Here is a 19,330-nt window from a genome sequence, read left to right on the forward strand (position 1 = left end):
ACTACACTGACGCTTTTCGAATTCAACCAGAGCTCATCTTCAGAGCAACATAACCGTACATTATGCTACCAGATGTTAGAATAACAAACCATAACAAACGTTTTAATTTGCCACTGTAACTCCCTTAGCATATTAAAAAAAAAATCGTCATATAAAACTACCTTGAATTTTTATTTATTTACTGTTAAGGTGTGTTTTATTAATCTTAACTGTTATTGCTGAAATTAGACCTAAGACGTAGCAAAGACTTAATTCCCGAAAATTGGTTGTCTAACTAGTCATAATGAAATGATTTAGTTGTGTGAGGGGCACGGCATTTTAGCTTAGACAAGCGGTAACATTCTGAAGAAACCATTTTTTAACTAGCCTGGCATAGTGTCCCACTGCTGGGTAAAAGCATCTCCTCTTCTCTTCACATCTTCTGATCTGGCGCAATGACGGACCCATCCCTTGCATACGCGTCCAAATCGTCCCACCATCTCCTCAGTCTGCCTCGCCGTCGATGGCTTCTCCGATGCCCACCAAGTGACTGTGTAAGCCCACCTCTGTGGGTGCATGCGACAGACATGTCCAGCCAATTTTCAATTTAGCAGAAACCATTGTAATGTCTAATATTTTTAATTCTTACCTGGATGACACCACCACCCGGGCTATCATTCTTCTCGTTAAGGAAAGACTCTGGGAGTCCAAGGATTTTGCCAAGCCAGTTCATGGCGATGGTTTCCAGCTCAGTTCCAGCAGGAGAAGATGCCTGGAAGAACAGGGTCGTTAGTAGACATAAGAAAATACCTTTATTTTGTAAATAAACCGCTTCTTTATGTCTTTGTAATACCAGCAGCGCTTTTAAAAGACCAAAAAAAACGCCAAATGAAATCCGGTAAGGTCTAACTGAAACGACATGCTCAAAATGAAAAAAAGAGATAACAAAATAAAAATTGTAAATTTTGGACAGTCTGTTGCAAGTGAAATAAATAATAAAACCTTATAATATAAATGAAAAGGAATAAAAACGCCATAGGTCATCAGGTCAACCAGAGTTATTATCTCTTTTGACCCACCATACCACCGTCAGATGTAGTTAATGTACGACTTGTTAATGCACGCTTAATAATGCACGGTCTGATAATCCGTGCTTATGTGCACGAATTATCATGCCGTGCATTATCATCCCGTACCGAACTAGCAGGGAACCAATAATGTACGCGCAATAAAGTACAACGTGATAATCCGAAGCATTATGTCTTCCAATTATCATGCCTTACGATTTCCGTGATTGAAATGAAAAAAATAACTTCAACCTAACCCGGCCGGGTCGGATCTGCTCCGACTACATCGATCTCGCTCACTGCGCTCGCTCGATCCGCGGCGAAAAATGTCTATTCATTCGAATCCATGGATTCAGATTATCACGTCGTGCATTATCACTACGTACATTACAGCGCGCGCAATATTTTGTACGCCCTGATAATGCGCGACCATGATAATGTACGGCATGATAATCGGAAGCAATAATGCTTCGGATTATCACGTCGTACATTATTGCGCATACATTCCGAGTTGTACGTTATTATTTCCCTCAGCGACCATACCTCCAGTATTTATCCTGTCATCAGCTTACCCAGGTAAAGCAGAGAACATTGAGGGCGCTGGACAGCATGTCCCCCATGATGGAAGGGTACGACGTCAGCGCTGGGAAGTATGCGTGCATATGCGGAGACTGCCAGTGGACCAACTAAAAAAAAAATGCTTACTTATTAGCCACCTGCTGTACAGTCAAGTGCAAAAATAAGTATCTAGACCACGCGCCATATAAACTACCTAAAAGTTCATTACTTAATACTCAGTTTTGACGCATTTTTGAGATGACATTTTTATGCGACGTGTTTACGTTACTCCCGGATTGTGTTCGAATCGTTGAACGGCATAGTGCCTATTCAATTATTGGAATTATACCTTTATAGTTTTTGTGGTACTAGTTGTGCCAATGAACTTTTAGGCAAAATTAGGCGGCGGAAGGTATATTCGAATCACTCAAAAATATGTTACTACGGCCTTATGGCGTCGGAATAAGAGTGTGGTACTTATTTTTGAAACTTTTAATAAGTTCATATTTTTATACTTTACTGTACATAATATTTAAGTATGTACCTACGTAAACTATTTATTGTACAAAAGAAAAGAAACATAATACAAACTTTAAGATCTTGTACAAAGGCGTACTTATCCCTTTAAGGCATCTCTACCAGACAACCTTTGAGTGGATGAGGGGAGCAATCAGTTGGGGACCAACAAAGAGTGAGTTTAAAAGTATTATATTATAATATATGCATAATATCTGCGGCTGGGCCTGCAAAAATATTTGACACGTCCTACGGGCCCTAGAAATAAAGTCCTATCAGATAAGTATGCACGCTTGGCTGTGTCAATGTTGATGCTGGTGATTGTACCGGTTTGTGCTACTCAACAATAGTATTGAAAAGTCTCAAAGTCGAGTACCGTTTGGCACGAGGCTTGGCCGAGTGGCTTAATTAAGGTACGAGATTCTAAGAAACTTATTAAACGAATGTCTAACAACTGCTCTATTTCTGCTGCTGTTTCTATTACCCCTGGCATAATGTGTTGGTCGACGTCCTTGAATATGTCATCCCAGGACTCTGGCTGCGCGGGCGCAGTTCCGGGCAGCAGCTTGTGCAAGTAACCGGGCTGGACGTCCGGGTAGACCCGCCTGTCCCGTATGTTCTCCAGGTAGTCCGCTATGTAGTCCACCATCTCCTTAGCTGGTGATTTATTGACAGTTTTAGTAAAGATGGGTCAATCAAATTTTTTGTGTACCTATTGTTGCCATGGTAACGTCTCCTGGGTTACTTTTTTTTTATTCAAACGAGCAAGTGGGTCTCCTGATGATAAGAGATTACCACCGCCCATAGATACCTGCAACACCAGGGGGATTGCAGATGCGTTGCCAACCTAGAGGCCTAAGATGGGATACCTCAAGTGCCAGTAATTTCACCGGATGTCTTACTCTCCACGCCGAAACACAACAGTGCCAGCACTGCTGTTTTACGGCGGTTGTTTACTTATTAAAAGTATGATTTTTATGGGGTACAAATCCACTAAAAGTTAGAAGTTGTAACACTTTAAGGCAATCTCTTCATGGCTCATCATACCCTAAGCATGCTAGATAATAATTGCAAAAAAAAATCTAAGTCTATCACTGATGTCTTCTCTGAGTTACGGGTTAGAATAACATAACTAAGGGGCTATTTCACCATCTATTGATTAGTCTAAACTGACGGTTAAATGTGATGCCGTCTCTATTTGTTTTGTTGGAATAGACGGAGACGGCATCACATTTAAGCGTCCGGCAGGGTGCAGGCCTCCTCTCAGAATTAGAGGGCTTGAGACGTAGTTCCCAATATGGATTGTTAACTTCACACACACCATCATTCATCATTATCATTGTTCTGTTATTTTCATATGTTTTATGTACAAAAAATAGTTGTACAATACAATACCATTAAATTACTTCGCACCACTCCTAGTCTCTCTGTATAGTTTGTCTACAGTCAGCCCTTTGAGTTCCTTGGAACCCACTTGACCGACAAACAATTCGATGTACAGTTCCTTCTACAATGCGCAACTGAAATGGACTTTAAATGGAATGAGTTTTTCAAAGTCCTTGTCCACAACACATCTGCGGCAATTGGTCAACACTCGATTGAAAGGAACGTATTTTAAAGTCCGTTTGTCTGTTTACGAGAATACGAGTAGAGTCGCAAATGAACCCTCTACGCAGGAAGAGGGGTGGTGTAAGTTTGTCTGTCTGTCTGTGGCATCATAGCTCTCAAACGGGTCTGTATCGAATGGTCAAAATTTTTGCATTAGGATAAAAAATATGTATGCAAAAAACTTTATGCTAAAAAAAATATGCCTGAATGAGGGCTATCGCGTATGCATTCGCCACTAGAGGCGCTAGTGTAGCGTGAGGTCTCCGAAATGTCAAATCTCATAGTTTTTGGGTGAGCTACGCGGGTTTATTTATAATTAGAATAATTTTGTGAATATTTTGCAATATCTGAAATTAATTATAGCAAATATGCATTCCTGGGCAATGATGTCTGTGTTTTGAGACAGTTTTGTCTTTCGGAAACCTTTGTCCTCCCTTTTTTCCGAACAAAACGGGGACTATGCAACACTGTGGCATGCTCGATATTTTTATGGTACGGTTTTAAGATGTATTAAATATGATTTTAATCTAAACTTTGTTTTCACTCCCGTAATAACAAACTTTGAAAGCCATACTTAAAAACCTCACGCAACAGTGCGCCATCTAGTGAGACAAAAAACGATAGCCTTCATTAATACGATGTCACTATAACGTTTACTGTGAAATGGTTTCATGGTAGCTCATGAATTAAAGCCCTTTTCGATTCACGACTCAAAATGCACCCTTTATCTTTATACTGAGAATAGTTTACAATATACGTATATTGCCGTGTCACCCGACATCTATTTAAGAACGAGAAAATTGTCGCCGGCGTAAAAGTAAACGATTCAATAAGACAAATCCCGACGTTATGGGCACCATTGATCCCAATTTACAGGCAATATCGATGCTGTCTGTTTATTCCGGTTAGCTAAGTTTATGGCTCGCTATATGGTGCCGGTGACTTTGTCCGCATGTTGCTAAGTCTTTGCTTGCCAGCTAGAGCTAATATCTGTGGCTCCAGTGAAAAGGGGTACAAGTCTGAATTTGGCCAAATTGAGTTATATATACCAAAAAATACAAAAAAAAATAACGCATCGATTGGTGTAAACGGATCTAAGATATCTTTTAAAACAACGGACTTTTTTGGTGGTCAAGGGTAGAACTGCCTTAAAAAAGTTAGCAACAGAGGGTACTTGTCAAGTTGTATTTCTATTAACTAAAGTTTTGTTTGTGATTTATGATCTAAATTTAGTTGTACGTGCTGTTTTTTCAAATGGCGGGTGTAAAAAAATCTAAGCACACTTGAACCCCTAAAACAAGAACAGATTTATTTAGTTTACATTGATACAAGTTAAGTTCAATCTCTTTACACAAAAAAATAAAATAAAATATAAGATTAAGTCGAGCTGCGCCCGTTTTCTCAAATCGAATATAAAAAAGTTTACGTGGAAAAGGATATAAGTCTTTGCGCGGGGGAATGAGCGGGTGAGTGGGGAGCCACGGCGCTCACGGATGAGCCACAATCGTGTGCGCTGACTTGTGCAGGGAGAACGCGCTTGCGAGCTGCGCAGTCGACGGTTACGCGATTAAGTTATATCCTTTTACACCAATTTTATTATTAAACTAATATTGCACATTGCATTAATTTTAAGGGTATTAATTAAGATATATCCCTTGACACCAATCATTTAATAAGAATGATTAAGAAAATACAAAATAGCCATAGGACTAAAACTATTATTTAATTTAAATATCTAAAACTAAAACTTTAATTAAAAAAGAGAGGTGGGCCTCTTGGCATGGTGCCCATCACGCAGGCAGCATTCCCGCGTTGAACTGCGATTGCGATTCTTTGCGCGAGAAAGCTGCCGGCGCGAGGGTTGCCTGTTGCCTCCCATTGCTGAGCTCCCTGTGTAGCTCCAGCGCAGCCTTACCCCAAGGACCTAGAGTCTCGACGCCGAAAGCAAAGAAATGATATTGGGCGCCGAGACAGCTATATTTTGTGTCTTTGAGGCGTTCCCGGGCGTCTACCGCCGCCCCCGCACGTTTGGTAGTTGCTGTTAGGTAGGACGCCGCCAGGGTGTCTGTACAGGTAGCGTCCCACAACAGTGCACGGCCAGTCTTCCAGGGTATCACAACATTCCGTCGGGGCGCTTGCCATCGCTCCGTACAATCTAGGGCTACAGAGCGGCGGGAACGTTGGCACTAACGAGCGCCCTTCTGAGAATTTCGTTGAGAGTGGCGTGGCGGGACAGTCGGCCGGCGCCCGAGGAACAGGAGAGGCCATGTTGGCCAAGACGGTCCACTGGAGCCCCACAAGAAACACAGTTGTTACTTTCGCAGATCCCAACTCCCAGCCGTAGACCAGCAGCTATGCGTAGTGTCTGGGTCGATAAAAGTTCTAGTGTTGGGCGAGGGGTATGCATGGAGCCAGTAACCAGATTCTGGCTTGGACACAGCTAACAATCTGGCCCGGTCCCTGCCTGTTAAAGGTTCTATTAATGCCTATAAGGTGTTCACGGAGGCTATTGTATCCCAGGCCCTTTGCCTATGTGGTTTGGACGGGAGATTTGGACTCGGTCCAGCTAGCCAGGTATTCGTGGCCTCGTTCAAGCATGCAATCTCGCAGTTAATGCCCGCTGGAGCTTTAAGTATTCTACCTGCGAGATCTAGCGTGCTGTGGATCGAAGATAGGAATGCCGGCAAAGCTACACTTGAAATTTTGCGAGTTCCTAAGCCGCCGCTCCTTATCGGTAAAGTGGCTTGGGTCCATGCCTGCTCGCTGAGATGAATGTTCAAAATGTTTTCAATTTGTGTTTTCATGAGACTGTTAATTAGGTATGATCAAATGGGGGAATTTCCAAATGGGGCAATTCAACAAAAAATAAATAACGAGGACAAACAAAAGTTTAATATCTCTGAGACTACTATTTTCAGTTTTAAAAAGGCAGAATTCCCTAATTTTGACTACAATACAAGACGTATGATGACGATCAATGGCACACGGTATGTCTTCTATGAAGATGCGGAAAATCCCCTCTACCTAGTGTATTTGACACAGAATGCACATCCCACTGCTATGACCATTGCCCATTTCTAAAGGAGAAAATGAGATTAAGGGGCTGTTTCACCATCCATTGATTAGTGTTAACCGGCGGCTAGGTGTGACGCCGTCTCTATTTGTTTTGTTCGAATACACAGAGACGGCATCACACCTAACCGCCAGTTAACACTAAGCAATGGATGGTGAAACAGCCTCTTAATGTATCTCATACCGCTGATTAACCTTTCTGTTTTACAAAGATTTAATCTGCAATGATGAAACTGTCGATACGCAGCTTAGAGATTTTAAGTTTTATTAATAAATAACATGTTTTTTGTAATTGAATGTTACAAGATAATTTAATATTATTTTAACGTCTTTTGAATGGACATACTTAGATACTAATGATGAGAAATTAAGTTTGTTTTAAACGGACATTTTTTATGTTTGCATGTGAGATTTTTGAAAATTTTATAGCGTTTTTGAATAGATATTTAAATACTTTCATAAGTGTTTTATTCACTCAACTTGGATACAAGTAGCATTTTGAATTTTTCATTATTATTTAAGTCTACTTATAACTAAAAACACAATAAAAAAAAACGTGCAAAAGGCTACATATCTGTTATGTCTGTAATTAAGTCCAAAGAACTGCATAAATTGAAAAATGCAATCATTTTCTACACCATTAGTTCGTAAGCTAGTCTTCTGTGGATAATATTATACATGTACTACAAAAAACATTCCGGATGCGTAGCCTTTTTCACTTCGTATAAAATTACGAAAACTTGGTGAATAGCGATATTATAACCACTTGAACCTTTTTACACTTATTTTTATACTTCTATTTTGGATACAAGTAGTTAATTTACAAACTAATTGATCAAGAGCAAAAATAACATTCCCATAAGAAAGAGCGCAATTAATTTAGTCCTTTAACATACCACATTTATTAGTATATGTAAATATACAAGTGTAATGAACGTAAGTTTGAATCATCTCGGGCGTAACTGTTTTTTGCGTCTCCTGTAAACTTGGGTTTTTCGACATGTACCCCTTTTCACTGGAGCCACAGATATTTCCTAGGTACAGACATGGTCTTTAGGCTGCGATTCCATCTACAGGGTGTCTCTGGTCAGAGGGTCTGTCATGGTCATAGGGCTTTAAATCCAAGGTTCGATTCTACTGACGAAACTAAGCTACTTTTGTTTAGTAACATTTTCCAAAAAACTTAAATTTAGATCATTTACTAGCCGTTACCCGCGACTCCGTCCGTGCGAAATTCTTTTATCGCTATCCCGCGGAAACTATAAAAAAATTCGGGATAAAAACTATCCTATTTCCTTATCCGGGATTCAAACCATCTGTATACCGAATTTCATCTAAATCGGTTCTGTGGTTTAGACGTGATGAAGTAACAAACAAACAAACAGATTTACAAACTTTCGCGTTTATAATCTTAGTAGTATTGATCTTCAAATTTAATTGTTAAATCAGTGTATCGGACATAGCGGTGTTAGCGCCGTTTCCTGGTAGGGGGGGGGGGGGTTGGGCTTTGAAGTAATTTTTGACATTTATTTGACATCTCTAAAATAAACATTTATCAATGTGTCGTCAATTTAGTATTGTATTTATTAAATTACATTTAATTTGTATGAAGAAAATGAAATAAACAAGTGATCATATTTTTAAAAAGTATCAGAACAAAAGTAGCTCAGTTATGCGCCTAGAATCGAACCCTGGATTTAAGCCCCATCATGTTCAAAGACTCCCTATACATAATGTGCGAGGATGTGTTGCGAGGTTTGTGTTTGTAGGTGGTAGGACCTTGTGCAAGGTCCGCCCGGATTGCTACTACCATATTGCTCACTAATCCTGCCGTGAAGCAGCAGTGCTTGCACTGTTGTGTTTCGGCGTGGAGAGTAAGACAGCCGGTGAAATTACTGGCACTTAAGGTATCCCATCTTAGGACTCTAGGTTGGCAACGCATCTGCAATACCCCTGGGGTTGCAGATGTTTATGGGCAGTGGTGATCTCTTACCATCAGGAGACCCACTTGCTCGTTTGCCATCCAGTCGAATAAAAAAAATAAAAAATAAAAAATAAAAACCAATAGAAACGCTTCATTTACCTCGCCTCGCACAGCACATCTCTGGTGGAAACAGGTGAGCGGAGCGAGATGGTTCATGTAAACACATTCTTCGCAACGGGTCTATATCGGCTCGCATACTCTTTGAACGTCCGAATGTAATGTTTGTCAGAATGATCGTTTGACATAACTCTTTTTTCTATGAATCTAATAATTGCTCAGAATTGTTATAAACTTGAAAAACAATTGAAAATTTTTTGAACTTGCAACATAGATTGTTAAAACTGTTAGTAGATAAAAAAAAAACAAAGAAAATGTGCTGTAATAAACATTATAATAAGTTATTTTAAATTTGTAATATAATAGGTACCAGTGGCCGAAAAAGTTAATTATTTGTTAGCGTTGGATCAATATGAGAACCTGGAGTTTAAGCAATTTAAAATATACAATCGTTGTTTTAGACAGACAATACGTAAAACATATGTGGAGCCTCAGGCCTGTATTATGGTAAAAGGTCGAGGAGGTACTTAATACCGCGCATATTCAACGACCTCTTTACGGAGGAGGAATGTAAAACCAGGAATTGTTTCAAAAATAAGTTAAGAACATGGTTGATAAACTCTTTCCACACAAAAAATTGTTAGTTTAGTGAGTACCTACTAGTTTTGTACAATCTCGTAATATATGTTGTGCACAATATTGTTACAATGAATGTTTGGTTTGAAATTTTGGTTTTTATGTAGCATAAAACAAAAACATAATTTTAGAAAATAAGTTATTTTTTGTATGCCATGTAAGTTAGGTACCTATCTGGTTAGACATGTCATAACTCATTAGCACTATTTACAAGACCAATTTTACCATGTCTAAAGCGAAATAAACTAATTTCATTTCATAGCAACGGAAACTCAATTTTTTGCACAAATCTTCTTGATAATATTGGTCTTCTAATCGTTAGGTACTTTTGTCTAATATCGTTATCTGTTTTAATGTTCCATCTCATTTACTCTCCAAGAGCGGAAATGTTACCAAGAGACTGTTAACTTTAAAAGATTTATGTTTATTTTTATCGCGATTTTGGTTTCTAATCATAATTTAATCTTTAATATGATCCTACTAACATTATAAATGCGAAAGTTATTGCGTATGCGTTACTTATCCTGCTTAAAAAGCCAAACTGATTGGCCGCAATCTAGTAGGTATGTATTTAAGATCACTTAGCGTCTACCCTGTATTTTGTGCGAGTATAAAAATGTTGTATTGATTTGTATTTTTATTTGTATTGTATTTATGCACTGCTATTTACCCCGGCATTAACACGATATTACAAAAATCCCGTAAAACAGAGAGGGGGGTTAAAAGATCCCTTATAAAGAGTGTATAACTCTTATAGATGTAAGTAAGTAAGAACTTAAGTAAATCTTTATTTGCTAGAATACGTTTACAAGATCTGAAGTAATTAAATTACAGTCACAGTATTCAGCCGACAGCTCGACATGCAAATTTTTAAAAACAATCGTGCTTTAATAAATATTGTCAAGCTTTTTATTTGAAAACCGTAGTATCTTACTGGCAAAAAAGATTTCACTACATTTTTGATTGATATGCAATGCAATCTAATGCTATTTCAGATAAATTAAAGAGTAAACTACACAGAATATTTATAAATGTACTATTTTGCCTAATATCTGCGAAACGACAAAGAGTTTTAAAACAGCTTCGCCCGCGTGGAATTCGGTTATCACGCGCTGTTCCCTCGGGAACTGCGCATTTTGCCGGAATAAAAAGTAGCCTATGACACTCTCTGGCCCATAAACTATCTCTATGCCAAAAATCACGTTGATCCGTCGCTCCGTTTTGACGTGAAAGATGGACAAACATACAAACACACACACTTTTGCATTTAATATATCAGTATGGACCCCTCTTTTAAAAAATCTATATATTCTGACTCCAGTTGTATGACATAACAGCTTACCTCGTCTTTACACTATGTGCATATGTAAAGATTAAATAAACAAGTAATTCATTGTAACACCAATTAATGCCAGTCCTTCAGTGCGTAGTTAATTGTGGTCAAATTACTAGCATTACTACTCCCAGTGCTAAGGTAATCGTGGAAACGAGTGCGTATTGAAACGTTACTTGACTATCAATGAGTTAATTAAATGACAGCCGTTATTATTTTTAGGGTTCCGTATCTCGAAATGAACACAGGGTAGCTTAAAATTCCATCTTACAGACTGGCTAAAACCAAAATGTTGTTTCTGGGAAATTGCATACGTTTTTATAATAAAATTTCAAAAAATATTATTTACCAATGAAACGGATACAAAACTCAGATCTATTGTCAAGAAGACATTAATATCTAAGGCGTATTACAAAGTTAATGATTATATCATGGACAGGGATATTTGGAAATAATTCCGATCCGTATTGGCAATCCCTTACTTCAAATAGCGAACCTACTGTGTTAAAAATAAAGTTGTGTTAAATACTTGTGATGTATAGACATCATTTAATAATATTGTAAATCTAAAGAAAAGAAAGAAAGAAAGAAAGAAAATACATTTATTTAACGCCATAAAAAACAAACATAGAACAAATAAAGACATACATGACGCTAAACAGGTCCCCACTCAGCCATACCTCGTTGAGTTTCTTGCCGGATTCTTCTTTCTCAACAGAGATTTTTCCGAACCGGTGGTAGTTTTTTTTTTTGAAATTCATAAGTGCTTGTTATAGCCTAAATTGAATAAAAATACATATTTTGACTTTTTTTTCCTTTTGAAAAAGGAAACCCTAGGCTCACTTAGTTTCTGTGTATCAAGACCTTTTTCTTTTGCGATTATTATCATCCGTATGATGTCTACTGTTGAGCATAAGCCTCCCCGATAGACCTCAAGTTGCCTCGGTTGAAGCGGCCTGCATCCACCGTGAACCCGCGGCTTTATCCAGGACATCCGTCCATCTCGTTGGTGGACGTCCTACGCTGCCCTTGCCGATCCGCTGTCTCTATTCGAGAACTTTTCAACCCCAACGGCCACCTGTTCTCTGTGCTATATGACCTACACACCCTGCTTATGCCTATGCCTGCTTACGCCGTATGTGCCTGTTTTCTTTAGTGTCACAAATAAATGTTATTATTTTCTTTCTTTTTTTCCACATAACTGACCTGTCCTAACCAGTGGAGGTGTCAGTTGAATATTTATAAATGCGAAAGTTTGTACGTCCGTTTGTTTTTTTTTCATTCTTCACGCCTAACTCATTAACCGATTTAGATGAAATACTGTATACAGATAGTTTGAGTCCAAGGGAAGGACAAAGGATAGCTTCTATCCCGGAACATTGGATAATTCCCGCGGGATAGCGATAAAGGAAATCTACGCGGACGGAGCTAGTAAAACAATACATTTAAAAGCCGTGGTGGCCTAGTGGCTTGACTTGGCCTCTTAAGCAGAGGATTGTGGGTTCAAATTCGGACTCTTGCTACTAAGTTTTTCAAAATTAATGTCTGAAATTACAGTTGAAGTTTACTACGATTGAAATTTAGCTTTGCGGTGAAGGCAACCTGCAAAAACCTACGAAGAAATTCAATAGTCTGTGTGTGAAGTTTACGATCTGCACTAAACTCCATCTATTTTAACATTTGAAAAATAACGGTAAAATTTGCACACGTTTTTAAATTAAATAACGAAACTATTTAAAATTGTGTTAACTTCTATAATAAAAACATAATTAATGACGCTAATAAATGTATGTAGGTATTTTTAGTCCATTTATATTCGAAATACCGAGAAACGTGTTACAATTTGACCGTTAATTGAAACCTTAAATTAAACGGAGTATAAGGCTGCGTGGAACTACGGACCGAGCTCGCTTATTCTAGGAAGAGGCTTGTGCCCAGCAGTGACACGTAGGTACAGTCGAACAAGTTGAATCATGATCCAGGGTAGAACCGTTGTGCTACTAATGTCATGTTGACGTCTCATGCTTTTGTCAAGAAAATCATAGTGAAATTGATTATTATAAGGCTCCACCCTGGGGTCATGATGATGATAATGTTTACTTTTAAACAAATAATATAATGTACAATTGTGTGACTGTGTATGTTTACAATCTTGTGCATTTTTTTTTTGCGTTTCAAGTAGATACTTGCCTAAAGTAAAACGTTATTATGAAATGTTAAATCCATATGTATATACCTACACATACGCTCATTAGCTACAAGCTGCCAGTATAAATAATAATAATAACAACAACTTACCCTTCACCCGGAACTCTGTGTGCTCCATTTTATTCCCGTTTATTATCCTGCAACAAAAATATTCCCTTCTTTAATTTATTATGAATACTACCTAACTAAATAAAATTTTGATAAAAATATCTAAATAAAAGTCGGTTGGACATAGGAGACTCCTTAATTATTATCCGACTTTTCAATTTGTAGGTAAGTATTTCCTAAAGCACTGGTAGGATAGAATTAGGCTTGCGTTCGACCACAATCACGACCGATGATAAGCAAAGACGTGAATTAAGTTTGAGCACGCTTGTCTAAATGCCCATTCACCCTAGATTTAAATAAATAAATATTATGTGACACTTGACACCAATTTACCTAGTCCCAAACTAAGCACAGCTTGTACTATGGATACTGGGCAGCGCATAAACATATACTTATATAGATAAATAAACACTTAAATATATATTAAACATCCAAGGCCCGAGAACAAGCATTCGTATTATCCATACAAATATCTGCCCCAGCCGGGAATCGATCCCAGGACCTTAAGCTTCGTAGTCAGGTTCTTTAACCACTTGGCTATCCGATCGTCTATTTGAAGACATAAGTATTATTAACGTTTGGTTTTCTTTTTGCTTTTTTATATGTGTGAAATAATTCCTAATAAGGTAACTAGTGACTCTCATCCAGGCTATAAGAACATCAATTTAAAAAAATCTAACTCAATGATATTTTTTTAAATTACATGCCAGCCATTTACTATGCCTATAATGTTGTAATTATTGAATTCTTAATGGGTTTTCAACCACTATCAGTTTCCTGTCGCTTATAACTACTGAAGGGATGAGTCAGGTAGAATGGAAGAATTTTATAAAACGTCTAGCTGTTGCGCGCGGCTTCGCCCATGTTGTAATTTTTCTTTCATAGAAACATTCTATTGATAATAACAAACACAACAATAAAAGAATTAGCGAAATCGGTCCAGCCGTTCCCAAGTTTTGCGCTTAGCAACACATTTTACGATTCATTTTAATTTATATAGAATATGGTGTGCATACTACATACATCCGAACAAATTGAATCATGACCAAGGGTGGAACCTTTTAACAATCAATTTCACTATAATTTCCTGTGGATTTCCTAGACAAAAGTAGGAGATGTCAACATGACATTAGGAGCACAAAGGTTCCAGCCTGGGGCATGGTTCAATTTGTTCGACTGTATAATTTTCAATTCATTAAAATTTCTTGCTTACGGTCTCCCGTTTCTTCAAACATATGCGACAGGAAACTGATAGCAGTAGAAACCATCGTAAAACTTAAACTTAAATGTGGAAGGAATAAATGAATTAAAAAACAAATTCGGTCCGCTAGCGCTAATCCTACCGGCGCGTTTAGGAAACCATACAACTGAAATATCGATGTTCTCCGACATATAGAGTTAACTAATGCTCCTAGCATAGACGTTTAGTATGAACTACTTGCCGGCAAATATATCTTTGAATTTTGTACGTAAACGCAACGCCAAATATTTTATGAGGATGGGTTATGTTAGTTTAAATGAAGTTAGATTTAGATTTAATGAAATAAGTTTTTTTGTTAAAAATGTCATTTTTTAATACAAGACTTTTTGCTGACTTATATTTTTTGTTGCCTGTACTTGCATTGTCATCCAAACTACATTTCCGTACCATATGCGTCCGCAGAGACGATCCTGGCTGGACCACCAGGAATCACCACCAGATTATTCTATTGTCACTAGATTTACTTGTATGCCAAATTTCAAGTCAATCCAACCACTGGAAGTGGGTCAAATTCAACTTGCAAGGTTTGACCCACATAAACATATACATACATACATGCATTATATGTAGGTTAAATAAAAGCTTGTAATAAACCCTGATAACTCGCGTCTTAAATCGAGTTTAGCTCGACATGTCGCTTTGCGAGGAAGGGCTACGAATTAACCCGAAACATTTCGAGCTCAATTTGTTTTAAGACGTTAGGTTGTCCGGGTTTATTTCATTATGAGTTTTAAAGGTTAGATTTGATTAATTTCTGTTGTAGTGTAGCAAACTATTATTAGGGCACAGATACCCTAATATAAGTATCCAATTTTATATACAATTTGTATGAAAAAGTCGATAAACCGACCGTACATACTTTAAAAAGGACAAACAATTTTAAAATAACTGCCCAATGTATTTAGTGCAGTACAAATAACCCACATAGTCTATACTAAACTTCTGTTTACTAATATAATGAAAAAAACTTATGTGTTTTTGTTTCTACGTAAGAAGTAATCTCTCAAAATAATGAATTTATTTTAAATATTGTTTCACTAATACGGTATTTGACAACTCCTGAATTTGCCATATCTTAATATTATTATGAAAATATAGATGTACAGACAGTGTTTAGCGAAGAGAAAACTTAAATCGGTTGAAAATTGGATTTATAGTGATTTTTTGAAAAATCTACTTAATACCTGTCTCTTTCTCAAACGCTTTTCTCTATGCAACAAGTATGGCGCTACTGGCGTGTGACGTCACATGCCAGTATGTCTTTTTCTGTTTAATCTTGAATTTCAAACCTTTATAACTTTGTTATTTGTTAAGGTAGCTTAATAATTGTTTCTCTATTCGATAACAGACATTGTATAGTTTTAATTTATAAAACATATACAAAATAGTCAAATACCGTATAGAAAGCTACACTAATCCAAAGTAACATAGACCAGGTACAGTCAGCAGCAGAAGTGGATTAGCGGTTACGGTGCTCAAAATGATCTACACACGAGTCTACTGCCAAGGTAATAAAAGTTATACTCGAGTCCAGAAATAGGCGAACTAGATTTGACAGCTGAAAATGTTACCAGACATAGCAATAAAGTTAGTCATAGGAATAAGTCGATACAAATATGCCGATTTCTTGTGCAGACGCGGAATGAAAATGTTTCTTCCTTTCTCTCTTCTTTCTCTTTCTTTCTTTCTTCTTTCTTTAAATAAATCAACAACAAGAAAAAAATCACAATAACGGGACATAGTTCCCAGCAAACCGATGGCAGTTAAGTCAAATGACATATATGAAACGTCAACAAAACAAAATGGCGAACGGCGTCCTTGCCGATGTTCAACAGGTTTTTTCTAAATGTTTCAAAGAAAAGATTTATTTTATTATTATTTCGTAACATCGATATATTAAGTTTTTTTTAATATCGATATTACAGCACTGGTGAAACTGTTGCAACATTTGTGTGCAATGAACTGTCAAATTGGTTCGCCCAATTCTGGACTCAAGTATAGATCATTTTGAGCACTACAACTGCCATCTACTTCTGCTACTGACTGTACTTTTTTATTGGGAAAGTAGAAAAAGCTACGGGCAACAGCTATCATCCGTATAGTAAATCAGAAATGGAGTAAATACAGAAGTGGACGCAGTATTTCTATAAAATAAATAGAACTCTAATAATAGATACGTCGTTGATAGATTGTGATGTATGGCTCATATTGTGTGGTCGACCTTTTTTATTGAATGTAGTGACCACTTTATAAAGAGATTCTATGGTTTGTGTTAAATTTTCTCCCCGTAACTGAAATCATTTGTTTTTTATTACAAGTTCTTTTGAAAAACGAGTAAGTCTATGGTAACTGTGTTAAAACCGTGGTGGCCTAGTGGTTTGACCTATGGCCTCTCAAGCAGAGGATAGTGGGTTCAAGCCCGAGTCCGCATCTCTCAGATTTTTGAAAATCATCCGCGAAATTAGGTACATTCGTAATTTTTAACTTTTTACGATGAACTAAAATATATCAAATGTGTGTATTAAGTTACCGATCCGCACTGGGTCTGCTTGGGAACTACGGCCCAAGCCTTCTTATTGTGGGAGGAGACCTTTGCTCAGCAGTGGGACGTAGGTATATAGGCTGGGATGATGATGATTAATACATTAGATATTTTGATAGAGTGACACGAGTTATCAAAGCGTTATAAAAGAGACGTATTTATTTGTCAATAAATATTACACACAGAAACCGGCCAAGTGCGAGTCGGTTTTTATATGATGTAACTAAAATTTACGGTTTTCGCAATTTTACCATTATCTGTGCTAAACGTTGCTTCGTACCAAATTGCAAGACTCTGAGTTCACGGGAAAGTACCCGTTCCGTAGGTTTTGATTCCCTGCGAGTTTTCGAAAATTTGCGGACAATTAGCGGCATCACGGCTGTATCTTTTGATTGCGTTGGCTTAGAAGTTGATTTTTTCCACAGCTCCAAGCTGTCCCTTGGACTTGAGTACTTATTTAATATAAATTTCAGCTTGATTCCACGCGTTCCTGAAAAAAGGGTCTTGACAGACGGACGGACGGACAAAAAAGTGATCCTATAAGGGTTCCGTTTTTTCCTTTCGAGGTACGGAACCCTTGAATAGATATATATAAAAACCGGCCAAGACGCGTGTCGGACACGCCCGAAATAGGTTTCGTGGCCATTACGAAAAATTAAGTAATATTTTACTAAGGATTTCGTATTTTATACGGAATCTTCCATAGTTTAGGTATATTTTATACCTTAGCTCCTATTACTCTTAAACTACTTCTATTTTCGTAATAGCTATGGAACCCTATTTGGGCGTGTCCGACACGCTCTTGCATTTTTTTCGTTGTAACTACTCATGATTGTCATAAAACCTTACCTAACTTAACCGCCAACTTGTCAATATAAATTAAATTAAAAAGAGTAATGGTCGAAATACACAACGGTCATTAGATATATAACATAATTTTCGATGAAACTATTAATTATATAAAGTTTTATTAACGTGTACTATATAGATTGATTTTGGTTACGTTGGGTTTATTTTATAAAATTTCTGTAAAATGCAATTTCTCAGAAAATTGCATACATCAAATTGTAAAACATCCATATTATGTAACCAGAATATTCTATGCAAATTAAATAAACTAATATTATTATTATCAAGTAACCCTTATATATTAAATAAATAAATTTTATCCAATATTCTTTTTGGACTTCATATATTTTAACACGTACTTATAGGGTTCTACACTACAGGATAGTCCTGAAATATAACCTGAATAGTTAACAGTTTTAGAAAAAAAAAGTTCGTCCTAAGTGAACAGTTGGGATATGAGTCAATTGGTAAAAATAATGTTCGACGTAAAGCCAGGGTTCCCGTAATTTAATTGGTAATCCAAAAACCCTTACTCACTGACTTATTCATCATCACCCAAAACCCTGAATAAGGAAAGCTGTAATTTTGTGTTGTTTCCTTTAACTTGTTTTTACATCATGAGAGGAAAGTATTCAATGACGGGTTTATTATTTTATTTTGGAAATTCTATCAGTCAGTCTATCAATTTGCAGGTGGTAGGACCTTGTGCAAGGTCCACCCGGATTGCTACCACCATCTTGCTCGCTAATCCTGCCGTGAAGCAGCAGTGCTTGCACTGTTGTGTTTCGGCGTGGAGAGTAAGACAGCCGGTGAACTTACTGGCACTTGAGGTATCCCATCTTAGGCCTCTAGGTCGGCAACGCATCTGCAATACCCCTGTTTATCAGGAGACCCACTTGCTCGTTTGCCATCCAGCCGAATAAAAAAAAAGTCCCATTTCCCGCGTATGTACATTTATACCAGCGGACGTCAAGCTGTCGCCGTGATTTTCTCATGAACAGGTAGAATATTATAAATAGGTACAAAAGATTGTATGTGTGTATGTGTGTTTTATCCTTTCACAATTAATGGCTGAACGACTATGTATAGAAATTGTATGCAGATAGCTGGATATCTGGAATAACACATAGCCCACTTTTTATCTTGATGTTGTCACTAGTAATAGTAACCCCACTAGTGTTTTAGAGCAGTGTTTCTTAACCTGTGGGTCGCGTCGCGACCCCCTGGGGGGTCGCAAAGCTCCTATAAGTTGCTTCGAAAACTACTTCAGTATATATTTATTAAGAAAATGTTAACTCATAATATTTGGCCCTAAATAAAATACCTACATGAAAAAAAAACGATTAGGGGGGTCGCAAAATAATTTGTTCATACTAAAGGGTATCACGAAAAAGGAAAGGAAAAAGGTTGAAAAACACTGTTTTAGAGAAACTGACTTAATTTATTATTCTCTTAAAGTTAACGAAAATTAAAAATAACACAGTGTATAAGAGTAAAATGACTGAGCGACAGACAGATAATACACACCCTAAACAATTGGAGCTAGAGACTA

General features: G+C 37.4%; 1 protein-coding gene across 1 annotated transcript in view; it reads right to left on the reverse strand.

The window, feature by feature from the left end:
- The window catches only part of LOC141443236 (histidine decarboxylase-like), a 40,232-nt gene that overhangs the window by 13,963 nt on the left and 6,939 nt on the right, over positions 1–19,330 (reverse strand). Inside the window, exons 2-5 of the mRNA XM_074108445.1 lie at positions 13,109–13,155; positions 2,605–2,777; positions 1,619–1,732; positions 629–751 (exon numbers count right to left, since the gene is read on the reverse strand). Of these exons, the coding sequence (XP_073964546.1) occupies positions 629–751; positions 1,619–1,732; positions 2,605–2,777; positions 13,109–13,136 (438 nt within the window). The 5' untranslated portion in view covers positions 13,137–13,155. The remainder of the gene's footprint in view (positions 1–628; positions 752–1,618; positions 1,733–2,604; positions 2,778–13,108; positions 13,156–19,330) is intronic.

The sequence above is a fragment of the Choristoneura fumiferana genome, chromosome 27, assembly GCF_025370935.1.
Source record: "Choristoneura fumiferana chromosome 27, NRCan_CFum_1, whole genome shotgun sequence".
In the NCBI taxonomy this organism is placed as follows: Eukaryota; Metazoa; Arthropoda; class Insecta; order Lepidoptera; family Tortricidae; genus Choristoneura; species Choristoneura fumiferana.